Source organism: Odontesthes bonariensis, chromosome 15 (genome assembly GCF_027942865.1).
Source record: "Odontesthes bonariensis isolate fOdoBon6 chromosome 15, fOdoBon6.hap1, whole genome shotgun sequence".
Lineage (NCBI taxonomy): Eukaryota > Metazoa > Chordata > Actinopteri > Atheriniformes > Atherinopsidae > Odontesthes > Odontesthes bonariensis.
In genome coordinates, this window is record NC_134520.1 from 26,355,816 (window position 1) to 26,370,079 (window position 14,264).

General features: G+C 40.8%; 1 protein-coding gene across 1 annotated transcript; it reads right to left on the reverse strand.

The window, feature by feature from the left end:
• Positions 1–1,013: 1,013 nt before the first annotated feature.
• Positions 1,014–3,830, reverse strand: pdcb (phosducin b). The gene is made up of 4 exons (XM_075485758.1): positions 3,755–3,830; positions 2,838–2,899; positions 2,156–2,304; positions 1,014–1,854 (listed from the first exon to the last, which is right to left on the reverse strand). Exons 2-4 carry the CDS (start codon positions 2,881–2,883, stop codon positions 1,339–1,341), a joined length of 711 nt encoding a protein of 236 aa, XP_075341873.1. The 5' UTR covers positions 2,884–2,899; positions 3,755–3,830; the 3' UTR covers positions 1,014–1,338.
• Positions 3,831–14,264: the final 10,434 nt, after the last annotated feature.

Genomic DNA, 14,264 nt, shown 5'->3' on the forward strand with positions numbered 1-14,264 from the left:
TCTACAGATTTGTAACATTTGCATAGATATATACAGAAAATGGAAAAAAAAAAAACTGTGTCTAACTGCAGGCTTCAAGAATTTTACTATGAAATAATATTTTAACACTGACAGTAGATATATTGGTTTCATGACCACAGTGACCGTTAAATTAACAGTGATTAATATCTATTATTAACAACTATTATGAAACACAGATCGATATTGTTTTAAATCCTCCACATGTTAACTTTAATTACTTCACAGTGATAAACAGATTTGTTGTATTATGCTCTACTTTTAGGCCACAGTGATCAGAGCACTGATGTCAAAGGTCCTTTGTACTAATCAACATAATGCATCCCAAAACCTGTTTCACATGTTTCATTAGAATTGTCATGGTCAAGATTCTTTTTTTTTTTTTTTTTTTTTAATCATATTACAGTGTACTGGTTACAATAGGATATCCTTTACATATCCAAATATTATTAAAAATATATCTTAAATCGCACAAAATATATTGATGGTGATGACAATTATAATGATGATATTATGCTGAGACAAGGCCATTTTTCCTTAGTAAGGATAAAAATGAAAGACTCAGTTTCCTTTTTGAATGTTTCCATGACTTTCTCCCTCTTTCACAATGCAAATGAACTACTTACTTCCTCTCTGTTTACATTTTAATAGTGAAAATGAGGCTCAAATGTGTTTTTCCAGACACATTACTCCCTGTCATCCTATTGGCTAAACAGGCAGGATTGGGTATGTTTGAAGACAAATCTTAAAAAATCAGGAGTATTTTAGCCATTGCAGTGTAAAAGCTGGAGAGCTGTGTAAGTTTTTTTTCTTTCATTTAAGCAGAACACCACAGTAATATTGAAAATACATGTATTTCTAATTCGGGGATATCATTTTATTAATCATTCCTGTCATTTATAAATAACTTGACTATATATCAACTCAATCGAATGCTACAAAAGACTATGAATGATCATTTTATACAAGTACATAAAGAATTAACATTTTCTAACATTAAAAAATAAATTATTGCAGTTAAAGTAACAGTTAGCTTGTTTTGGCTTTCATCAGGTTGGTGATGAGGAACGCTGCTTCCTCTCACCTTGCTGTGACGCACACGCCGTTCAGCAGCTCCCATGTCTGGGTTACCTCACCACCTGGACGTAAAAATTCTCCTTTAGAAAACAATCCAACACTACTGTTTTAGAGGGTGTTTTCCTATATTTCAAAGCCCGAAAGACTAACTTGTCATACTTTATTTAGAAATTGTCTCTTTCCAGATCTTTTTCCAGCCGCCTGACATAGCTTCTGTTCTCCCTCAGCAGCCAAACTCTTTGTTTACTCTACATTATTTTCTTCTTCATCTTCCACTGCAGGCAGCTCTTTCTCTGGCAGCAGGCCATAGCTGTTGAGGAAGGCCTCCACATCAGTTGCAAAGAACTCCTCATTTAGGTGCTGTGTGCAGGACAGGAAGTTCCCCAGCAGTTCTCCCGCCTTGTACACCAGGAGCGTAGGTAGATATTCATCAGAGAAACGCTCAGCGGCACCAGATGAAACAGCATCAATCCTGCAGAACTTTACGGTGGGGTACTCAGTGGCCAGGCAGTCAAGGCAGCTGTTGAGCTGCTCACAGCCTTTGACTCCAACCTTGTAGATGTGGACAACTACCACTGTGCTGTGATGCTCCTTCTCTATGACTTCAAGGAAGGCCTCTCCACTGTCCAGGTCATGCACACCTTCGAACTTGGGCCCAAAGCTGAGCTTGCTGTGCATCTCTTCCATGCACCTCCTTCTGTACTTCTTTATACAGCCTTCATCCTCCTCCTTAAGCAGTTCATACTCTTGGACACTCATCTGCAAAATGATGTGAACAAAAACAGTTTGATCAAATGTTTTGCTATGATTGCATTTGTCAGTGTCTGAGAGAATTCAAACTGGTGACGTACAAGGTTATCATTACAGAAAAGCAAACCTGAATGCTCACTCTTACATCCTGTTTTGCATTCATCTATAGTGCTACATTACAGGTTCATTTACAGACTTGTTTCATATTGTAAAGTGTCTAAAGATCAACCCCCAAAACTATTTTCTTCTCATCAAAGATAAAGTCAAACACAATCAGCACTGACTTAACACTATGGGTATTGGTTTGTACCTTGCGGTTAAGATTTGCTCTGGAGTCATCTTTTGACTTATTGGGGGATGACATTTGTCTCAGCAGTTCTCTTTTTGCAGGAGGCAAGTTTTCTCTGTCCATACTTTCCAACTTAAACCTTCTCCAGTCATTGATGACCCCTTTTGGACCTGTGAAGAAAGCAAAAAGCAGCTTGTATTCGGTTTCTGAGGTGCAATTTGCAGTATATTTTCAGCAATTCATTTATACAGCCTGTTGTATACCAGCCTGTTGGAACCAACTAGACGACGGGGAGCATGGTTTGGCAAACAACATTCAATCTCTTAGTGCACTATAAAAATATTTGACTGATTTACACCTTTTTAACATTGTGTAGCAATTAATCGGTCACTGGCAGGTGATGTTTCCTGTTTTCAAGTGGGGATTATCTTAACCCTCAAGGAAGTGTACCAATTACCTCAGTGTTGCGCAATAAAAAGAAGATTAGAGCGTCTGTTAAACTGTTCTCCGCTCTGATTTAGTCTTCCTTTTATCTGTTCAAAGCCAATTGCTTTGTGAAGTATTTGTATGCTTAAGAACATCATGTCGGAAGGTGTTTTCCACTCAACTTCTGTCTGAACTGTACATTTGACGTCTAAGAATTCACTTGAAACATAGGCATAGCAAAGATGGTGTGATAACAGAAAACAGATCTTCTGCTCACCTGTGTGGGTTGCTTTCTCGTCAAACTCAAGCAGTCTATCAGACATTTTGGTGCTCAGCTGCCTGTATGAAAAAAAACAAGTAAACTTAGACTCTGTTATTAATATACAGTATAATCTCAACTCTGGGGGAATAATCATTTTAATGTGTCTTTGTTCTCAGTCACAGCTACAATTAAGATCTTTGCACTATGGTAAAGCTAATGCAAACCAAGTGAGTCCCTTGATATTTAATTAAATGAATGCAGTCTAAGAGGATTACTGAACTGGTCTGAATCTGTGTTGCTTGCTATTTACCCTTAAATCTAGTGTGTATGCAGACACACAACTCGTGTAGATGTAAATTCATAGTCCCTTTACAATATTGACCACACACTGATGCATAGTTTCTGTGTGACGTATGCAGAGCCAATATCTGACTGGATTAAGTGGCTTATTCTCAGTAGCTCTCCCTCCTGCCTGCAGTCACAAAGCTGATCTGGTCTAATGATCTTTATGGCCACCATCTAGCTCCCAGTTCACAGGTGGGCATTTTCCATGAGTTATATTGAAACGATGTATAAATGCTTCGGCAGCAAACTTTTGTAAGCAGCTGACTCCCAGTAAGGCATGAACCCATGACCAAAATCAGCCCCCAAAGAAAGAGCTGTTTGTTCTGCACAGAAGCCTTCACTATCGAACAAGACAGAAATGAAAAGAGAATTTATAAAATCTCTCTATTTGATACCATAGATTGTGACATAAATGGCTAAATCTATTCCAAAAATGCATCCCTGCATCCCCACAAATCACAGCTGAGTGGATACAAACATTTGTACAGAACACAAAGAAACTGCTATTTCACAGATTCAAACTTAAAATCTACATTTCTATACAACATTCAGCTTTTTTTTCTTTCTTTAAGATGAGTTTTTCTTACCTCCCTCAGTCACAAAAAATATCCTGCCTGTGTTTGAGGTGCTAATTTTGCACTGGTGTACTCTCGATCTCTTCACTGAGCTATCTGTTGCTGGACGGTGTGTTGTTTTGTGCATGCGTGTCCTCTCCAGCCAATGAGCTCGGTCTAATGGAGATTTCAAAAAAAGGACCCAATGGACGAAACAGAAATAGAGAATAGATCCTAAGAGGATTTGACTTCAGGAATTAGAAGCCTCTACTAGGTAAAGGTCTGACAACATACGATAACAAAAGAGAACATTAGGGCAAGAGCTTAACACGTCTTTTTTTTTTTAAATACCCAATGTTTAATGAATCACTTTATCAGACAGTTGATGAGAGCCTTTCCCATTCAAAAGCAGTACACAGGAGCTACAGTGTTACTTTTCACTGTTATAATCAGCACATTAGGAGTTAACTCAGACAAGAGCACCATATCGCAGAGATGAACTTTCAAATAATGTGACCTTGTCTGGAATTCAAAGTTCTTCCAGGCATAAAGCTTCTCACGAAATCAACACATGATGGGAGCCTTTCAAAACACAAAACACCGCTAGCTATGGGTGAGGAATATCTACTGATACTCAATCATGTGCTTCACAACTATTTTCAAAACAAAAATCCCACTGTAGTCTTTTCTCCCCCCCTAAACAAGAATTTTCTTTTCATATGTACTTTTGAGTAGCTTTAATACCTGGTTATGCTTTTTGTATGCCAGCAATCACGTAAAAATAGAAAGTTTTTCTTGTGGGTATAAAAAAAAACTTTCAACAAAGGCCAACAGAAAAGATCTGCACTTGTTAACGCAGTTTCACTATGCTGACTGTAAAAAAGTTAAAAATACTAAGAATTCAAAGAAAACAAAATAATTAAGAAATTCTAAGAAAAAGAAAAGCAAACACAACTTGCTTTAGTTTTTTCATGATTAGGCAGTAGGGAATTGAGGATTGCTGTGTTCAAACTTACACTAAAATATGTAGTTTTTGTTATGGTTTTGTAATAAAATGTTACAAAATGTTTTTACCATACTATTTTGGTGAAGGAATCCGCTAAGGTATCTCAATATTGACATTATTTATCAGTCTATAAGAGAATTCCAACAAAGACAGGAAGCTTCTTGATTGGCTGGTACCACAAAACTATACACACATCTGTATACACAAATGAAATAAATACATAAACATACTGTACAGGAACAATACCAATCAGTCTATTTAGGACTAAAAGGCAGAAAATGTCTTCATGATTCATTGTCATAGCCATCATAGGACAAACGGGAAATAAATGGTCTTCCAAAAACTTCTTTGTATTCAAGATAGTCAACCAATTGAAAGTTAAAGTTCTTCTGACAAAATTTCAACCCCACTTCAAAAGGGAGTATGAATTATAAACTGTTGATGGAAAAAGTTACATTTCTTAGAGTAATATTAGTCTTGACTATAAGACTGTACAACTGAAACAGTGATCCAGAAACGCTGATCACCAACAGATTCATCTAAATTTCATTCACAGAACATACATGACTCCTCGTAAACTTTACAGTATGAAAATCAAAGATAATCCGAACTGTACACTGTGTACGACAGGCACAGTGGGCACCTTTTTCCACATGATTTGGGAATGCCCAGGAGTGGCGAGTTTTTGGAAGATGGTGCACTATCATTACTAATGTCCATTGCTATCCCTCTATCCTCAAAGCGTGTGTTTCTGGCTGGCGTAACTGCAGCTAAAAAGTTGAGCGCAACAAGGTGGAAACCACCTCATATACTAACTCGTTGACAGTGGTTGCTCATCTTCATAGATGTGGCACTTCTGGAATTGCCCACAGCACGCGTCCATGGTGCAAAAGAGGAAGTGACAGTATACTGGGCTCGAACGGTGGAGGCTCTCAAAGGCATTTTGGTGTGAGCCCCCACCCCCCGGTCCTGTTTTCTTTTGGTTTATGTGGTTTATTACTGTGTACTGCAAATTGTGGATGGCATCTAACCTTTTGAAAGATGTAACTAGGTTATACTTCAATGGCACTTTTTTCCTTTTGCATGTATGACATTTTATGTATTTTACTTTCTTGCCTTTTATATTTTAAATATTTAAGTTCAGTTATGTCATTTTATCATTTTCATTTTATTTGCATTTTATTTGTATTACTATTATTATTATTATTTGGCATGTATATGTACATGCGTATGCACAGGTATATATTCGATAATTGCGTTAATTATGTGCTGTTGAACGATGATGATTGTTGTCCTTCAATCCCGATAAAAATTTGATCACAAAAGAAAAGACTGTACAACTGAACCATCAGCAAGCAGACGGTACACGTTTAATGCATATTTTTTGTAAACCGATATTTAGTTGTAACTGTTATCTTGATCTACGAGGTTGGTTAATATTACATACATTTACAAATGCAGTGGAGTAACAAACACTTTCCCTCTGAGACACGGTGGTGTAAGATTATGAAGTGAAGTACATGAAAGTGTTTTAATAAAATACCTTTTATGTAAGCACAACTTTATCTGCTGCTTCTTTAACAAACAAAAAACTTCAATCAACCCTGCTGCGACTCACTGTCTCTCCCTGCATACTTCACGGTAAGCTTTCCCTTAGTTGAGTGTTGAGTCACTGCAGTGCAAATAGGAAGAGTAAATGCTTTCCACACCCACACAGTATTTCCTGGGACAGCTCATGCAACTGCATTTGACTTCTGTCCTTCGTCTATGTGTCTCTGTTCTACGTTTATTGGCTTAAAGGATTAGTGGACTCTTTTATTCAGGTACACAGAACGCATGCATGCCAGGTGGGGTTTTACCACTTGCTAAGCATGGATTGCTTAAAATGGAATTCAGCCGACCAGTTTGTATCCTTTACCTTTTTTGACATCTTTTTCTTTTTTTTTTTACAGGTGCATACTTGTTCAAGTGTGCACATGAGCAGAAACACTGAGTAAAACAATTAATTGTCTAAATCAATAGCAAAGTATTTTTTAAAATGTATTTAATTATGAGCATATTATTATCAAATCTTTAGTCTGAAATAGAGAGGAGGAGAGGAATCTCAGAGTTATGATGTGTACTAAATGGACCGACACACCTATTTTATAGAATAGAATAGAATAGAATAGAACTACTTTATTCATCCCAGCTGGGAAATTGTTTTGCAGTAGCAGCGTACAGACAGTAAAAATAAAAATAAGAATAAGAATAGAAATAAAATAAATAAAATAAATAAAATAAATAAAATAAATAAAATAAATAAAATAAAATAAAAATATATGTACATCAAAGTGCAACAATGCAGTTATGCAGTTATGGTATTGAGATACCATAATGACACTTAACTATTATTGTACAGGGTAATGGCATGTGGCAGGAAAGATTTCCTGTATCTGTCCCTTCGACAGCGGAGCTGAAGCACTCTGTGTGAGAAGGTGCTCCGCTGTCTGTCCACTGTGTGGTGGAGAGGGTGCTGTATGTTATCCATGATAGATAACAGCTTCTTCCGTGTCCTCCTCTCCACCACGGTTTCCAGTGACTCTAATTTTTGTCCCAGTACAGAGCCAGCTTTCCTGATGATTTTGTCCAGCCTGTTAGAGTCGCTGGCTCTGATGCTGCTTCCCCAACACACAGCAGCAAAGAAAATGGCACCGGCAACACCACTGTGGTAGAAGGTCTCCAACATCCTGCTGCACACATTGAAGGATCTCAGCTTCCTTAGGAAATAAAGTCTGCTCATCCCCTTCTTGCACACAGCGTCAGTGTTGGATGCCCAGTCCAGTCTGTTGCCGATCACCACTCCCAGGTATTTGTAGTCATCCACCTCCTCCACCACCTCCCCCTTGATCTTCAGTGGCTGTGAAGGCGTCTCCTTCTTCCTCCTGAAGTCGATCACCATCTCTCTGGTCTTGCTGACGTTCAGCCTCAGGTGATTCTGTTCAGACCACTCCACAAAGTTGTCCACCAGTGTCCTGTACTCCCCCTCCTCTCCATCTCTTATACACCCGACAACAGCTGAGTCATCAGAAAACTTCTGTAGGTGACATGACTCAAAGTTGTACTGGAGATCAGTGGTGTATAAGGTAAAGAGAAAAGGAGAAAGCACAGTTCCCTGTGGAGCTCCTACGTCACTGACCACCACATCAGACAGGACACTGCCCAGACGGACAGACTGTGTCCTACCTGTCAGGTAGTCAGTAACCCAGGAGATCACTGAGTTGTGGACACCCATCCCCCGCAGCTTCTCACCCAGTAGCAGGGGCTGGATGGTGTTGAAGGCACTCGAGAAATCAAAGAATGTGATTCTCACAGTGTCTCCTCCACCATCCAGGTGCATGTGGGCTCGTTGCAGCAGGAAGATGACAGCATCATCAACTCCCAAGTGGGGCTGGTAGGCAAATTGTAGGGGGTCTAGAAACGTCCTCACCTGAGACCTCAGCTGGGCTAGGACCAGTCTCTCCATGAACTTCATCACATGAGATGTGAGAGCGACCGGTCTGTAGTCCTCTGGGTCGGATGGCCTCGACTTCTTGGGGACAGGAACCACATGTGACGTCTTCCACAGCAACGGGACTCTCTTCTGACTCAAGCTCAGGTTGTACAGATGTACGAGTACAGGAGACAGCTGGCTGGGGGTGACAGGGGGGTGGCAGGAGATGAACTAAACCTGTTAAAAAACTGGTTAATCTGGTTTGCCCTGTCCAGGCTCCCTGATGTCTGGGTGTCCTTCCCCTTCATCCCAGTTATGTTTTTCATTCCAGTCCACACATCTCTCACACAGTTCTGCTCGAGTTTGGACTCAAGCTTCCTCCTGTAGTTGTCCCTGCATGTCCTCAGTGTCTCTTTGAGTTCACGCTGCACTCTCCTCTGCTCCTCTCTGTCTCCAGACCTGAAAGCCATCTTCTTTCTGTTTAGAAGTGCCTTCAGCTCACTGGTAATCCAGGGTTTATTGTTGGAGAAGCAGCGCACGGTCCGGGCTGGCGTGACGGTGTCCTCACAGAATCTGATGTAGTCTGTGATGCAGTCAGTCATATTGTCTATGTTCTCCCCATGAGGCTCACAGAGTAGTACATCCCAGTCTGTTCACCCAAAGCAGTCCTGCAGTGCCTCAGCTGCCTCCTGTGTACACCTCCTCACTGTCCTGGTGCGCACGGGCTGCCTACTCACAAGAGGGACATACCTGGGAGTCATCCTGACCAAGTTGTGGTCAGACCTGCCAAGGGGGAAGGGCTGTGGCGCAGTATGCATCCTTGGCATTAGCATACAGGAGATCAAGCGTTTTGTTTTCCCTGGTGGGACAGTCAACATACTGCTGGAAGTTGTTTAGAGTTTTTTTCTAGTGAGGCATGGTTAAAGTCCCCTGTGATGATCATGAAAGCGTCCGGGTGTTGAGTCTGGAGTTTGGCAGCGGTCGAGCTGATGACGTCACAGGCCGCCGCTGCATCAGCTGATGGGGGGATGTAAACAGAAACCATGATGGCGGACGTAAACTCCCTCGGTAAACAATACGGACGCATTCCCACAGCCAGAAGTTCAATGTCCGGGGTACAGATCAGTTCCTTCACATGACCAGGGTTACACCACCTCTCACTCACATGAAGTGCAATCCCGCCACCCTTCTTCTTCCTACTCTCGGAAAAGTCTCTGTCCCCCCGCACCAAAGAAAATCCAGGTACCTCCACGCTGTAGTCCGGAATGAGCGAGTGCAGCCAAGTTTCCGTGAAGCAGAAGATGCTACACTCCCTGTACTCCCTCTGGGTCCTCACCAGCGCCGTGAGCTCGTCCGTCTTATTTCCCAAAGACCTCACGTTCCCCACAATAACCGCTGGTACCGCTGGTTTGTGCCGTCTCCTCTTCACCCTCCGTTTAACTCCAGACCTGCAACCCCGGCGTCTCCTCCGTATCTCCTCTGGGATCACAGGCCTGTCTCCGGGCAACAGCACAGGCCCACACAGCGCAATCAGCTGTTCACGCGTGTACACAATGCCGCTGCTCCGTTCGGCCAGGTTCTCCGTTACAAAGAGTAGAAAAAGTAACAAAATGAACGCGAAGAACAGCGATCAAACCTCGTCCAGCCATTGTGTAAAGCTTTGCTGATTGTTTGTGTTATTTCCACTGGAATTCAACTAAGTTAACAACAAAAAAAAGAACATAGATTAACAAACACGAGCTGCTTCTGCAGGCGGCCAGCTGTGCAGCACAGTGGTTCAGAGTAATCTGTCGAAGTAAAGGAAACGTAAAGGATTGTGTATGAGTGCCCCATTCAGACTCTCTCTGTCACATAGTCACTAATGATTTGAACTCTTATCGTAACCCTTCAACAGGGTGACTCCGGTCAGCTTTTTAACTTCTTCGTTAAAAGCTAGAGGTCAGTTTTCTGCCTTCAGGATTTTGTTCTCCGATGCCTAAAATGTAACTTTTATACAGTACAAATTAGAAAAATGAAAATTATTATTTTACATGCATTCATACCACTTTGAGGAGCAGATAGTTAAAAGACTGGACAGTATTTGTTAAGTTATTTTGCCATCCCCTGAGCACATTCCCTGGACTGATCTATATTTACATGTATATCATAAATTCTAATGAACAAATTGACCTCTATAAATATCAGTACAGCATTATATTTTATTGCTTTCTTTCTATTTCCTTCCAAATTTTTTAGAATAATTGTTGCCCTGTTTTCAGTTTTCTTAGTTGAATGAAAAATGTTAACAGTTAAAAAAAAGAAAGAAAAGGGAAGGAATTTGACTCATTTCCCTCTTTCTTCATGACCCACCGACACCGCTGTGAATCTGTTTTGTTTGTAAAATATTGCCATGTTCCCCTCATGCAGGGCCTGGAGAGACTGGCAAGTGATATGTAAAAAAAAAAAAAAATTGAAAAAAGCTGGGAAGGCTGGGACCACAAGAAAAGGGGACCAGGAAAAAATGAAGAAAGATTTGCATATGAGCATCAGCTTGTCTTCTCCATGGAAGCAGGATATATTTTACTTAATGTTTATTTCAGTAAGTAAAGTAAGTAAGTAAGTGACTGACTGGTTGCTTGGCAACAGGGACATCTCCATCATCAAATGGCTGGGCCTGTTACGACGACCTCACTATGTTCACAGAAGCTCCCGAAGAAAGTTTATTCTCCATCGGACTGGATCATCCGTGCCGGTCATCTGGTCAGCTGGGCGCTCTGGCGCACGGCGTCGACGTCATCAGAGCGCTGCGGCCCTTCGGACTTGTAGTCCTCACGCGACTACAGCTGATCCTACTTCTCTCTGGGCCCCGGATAATAAACGCGGAGTGGACTTTAAACTTCTCAGGCCTATTGGAAGACACATGTCTGAGTCTCGTCTTAAAATCGAACTCTTCAATGTGCAATCCTTGTCCAATAAAACATGCCTCATCCAAGAGCACATCCAGGATAAGGATCTGGATATCATGTGCCTTACAGAGACCTGGCATCAGCCAAACAGCTTTTTTAGTCTCAATGAGGCTTGTCCTCCTGGACATAAATATCTCCAGAGAACACGGAGCTCAGGTCGTGGTGGCGGCTTAGCTGTCATTTTTAAAGATCATTTTGACTTTTCTCCAGTGACTCTGCCTGAGCTGTCCTCCTTCGAGTGCTTGGCTTTCTGCTCCAAACCACCATATTCAATGACAGTGCTCCTCATCTACAGGCCCCCCAAACCTCATTCCTCCCTTTTCTCTGAGATGTTTGAGACTCTGTCAATGTTCTGTTCCACAAATTCCAACACACTCATACTTGGAGATCTCAACATCCATGTTGATACTCCCAACAATCATCAAGCAGCTGAATTCCTTCATCTTCTGGACTGTTTGAACTTGGAACAACATGTCAAATTGCCAACACACTCTCGTGGACACACTCTGGATGTTGTCATCACAAACTCCTTAACTGTGCAACATCTCTCTGTTTATGACATGGGAGTCTCTGATCACAAAGTTATTTATTTGGAGCTTCCCTTTCTGGACCGTAATCCAAAGCGGAAGATTTCTTTTAGAAATCTGAAAAAGATCAACTCTGAACTTCTAGCTACTGACCTTAATATTCATATTCCTGTCTCCCTTCCAGTATCCATTAATGCAGTTGACTTTTATAACACCAGCCTCGCTAACATCTTGGACCATCATGCTCCTGTTAGAGAGAGAACAGTTACCTTTTCACGCTCAGCCCCCTGGTTTACCCCTGAGCTGAGGAAAATGAAGACAGCTGGTCGAGTGCTCGAGAGACGCTTTTTAGCCTCTGGTCTGCTAGTTCACAAACTAGCTTATCAGGAGCACCGCACAATGTATGCAAGGTCTCTCAAGAAATCCCGATCACTATTTTATTCATCTGTTGTCTCAGATAACCCTGGTAACTCCAAAGTACTCTTTTCCTCCATCACTCAACTCCTTCAGCCACGAACAGCTTCTATCATTGACCCTACTAATGACCTATGTGATAAATTTATTTAGCAAATTACAGACCCATCTCCAACCTTCCCTTTCTCGCTAAGGTTCTGGAGAAATTAGTCTCAGTTTACATTCAAGAGCACCTCCATGACAATAGAATTCTGGACAAATTTCAATCTGGTTTCCGTGCTGCCCATAGTACTGAAACAGCTTTGGTCCGGGTCACAAATGACCTGTTGATGACTGCTGATCGTGGCTTTTCTTCACTTCTCATCCTTCTTGATTTGTCAGCAGCCTTTGACACTGTAGATCACCACACCCTTCTCCACCGACTACAGCACCTTGCAGGACTCACTGGCACGGCCCTGGACTGGTTCCGATCATACCTGATGGACAGATCCGAATTTGTCTCCATTGCTCCATGGGAGACCGGGCCTTTTCCTGCGCTGCCCCTCGGCTGTGGAACGCTCTGCCTCCACATCTGAGGGCTCCACAGACTGTGGAACACTTTAAAACAGGCCTGAAAACCTTTCTTTTTACCCAATGTTTTTAATGATCTCCCTTTGAATGCTCTGTCCTGTATTTATTTCGTTTTAGCATTTAAAGGACTCACTACTTTTATTTGTTTATTTTATTTGCATTTTACTGTCCCTGCTTTTGAACCTAATATTTGTCTTTTATCCCACTGTAGCACTTTGAGATTTTATTGTAAATGTAAAGTGCCTTTAAAATTTATTATTATTATTATTATTATTATTATTAAGTACAGTATGCTCTTTCACCTATAGTTATATGGATTTAAAAGCATAGAATTATGTCATTTCACAATGTTTTAAATACTTTCCCACTGACGATTCATCATAATCATGGTTTCTTGGTTCAACAAAGCGTTGAGTCACAGAGAAAAAGCACAACATTTATGTGTGGAATGTAAATAACCATCACTATGAAGCTGTAAATATTTTACTTCTAATACATCATGCATGTGTCTCCCGCATGCTATACTTTAGGTGTAAATGTACGTTCTTTAGTTTCTCATGTTCTTCCGGTGACTCATCATGGGTGCATTCCTTAGATAAGGTGGGAACCGCTAAATTAAACAATGGCTTTCTTTCAAGCTATGATTTATGATAACAGCCGGAACTCACTGGTGATGTGACCTGTTATTGGCCAACAATACCACAAAAGTTTAATTTCAATTTTCCATCCATCCATCCATCCATTTTCTGGCTGGAATTTCAATTTTAAAAACCACAAAAACTTCTCAAGGTAAACGAAAAATGTTAATACAAAAGAGAAAACCATTGATTATTCAACACTAAATTTCTTTTATGCCTGAATAATAGATTAATTAAAATTAAGGGTAATAACTAAAAAAAAAAACATTTATTTGCCCCTCTACCTAAAACCTACATCCTCTATAGCCCAGTATAATCAGTGACAATCTGCCTATTAATGCCTATTATTTTCTGGTCCTTTGGTCCATGAAATGAAAAACTTTTATGATTCTGTAACTTGCCACAGTCAAGGCTCAAGCCTAGATGTACTTTTCCTTCTTTTTAAATGTGGTTTAGTCATTCTTATGAGCAAGAATCAGGAGTCTTCCAATATTATTACAACTGTAAGCTATTATATTCCTGGGCTAAAAGTCCGAGTTTGCTTTATTTGAGGTCAGACGTCAACTTATTTCAACTGCTCTGACTCAGGAGGTTTCATTTCCACTTCATTGAGACAGACATATTAAACCAGTGGTGAGAAAGACCACCCGCTGTCTCCTGGTTCAACAGTGATGACTTTTATCATTCTGTGTTGATGAAACAAATGTCTGATGTAGAAAGGGACTGTGAGGGTGATTCTTACAGAGGCCCGTTTTTTTTCCATTTTCCTTCTTTCCAGCAACACAGTAAAGGTCAATATGTGCTTTGCCAAGATAAATTCTCTGACAAGCTTGGAGAAAAAACGACTACACACACAGGTGCACACAGGTGCTGAAATAGGCCCAGGTCCAAGTCTGCCTGTAATTTATTTCTGCCAAAGTTACATCTGGCACATCATTTGGTGTTTCTTTTTTTCTCAGAGTGGTCTCTTT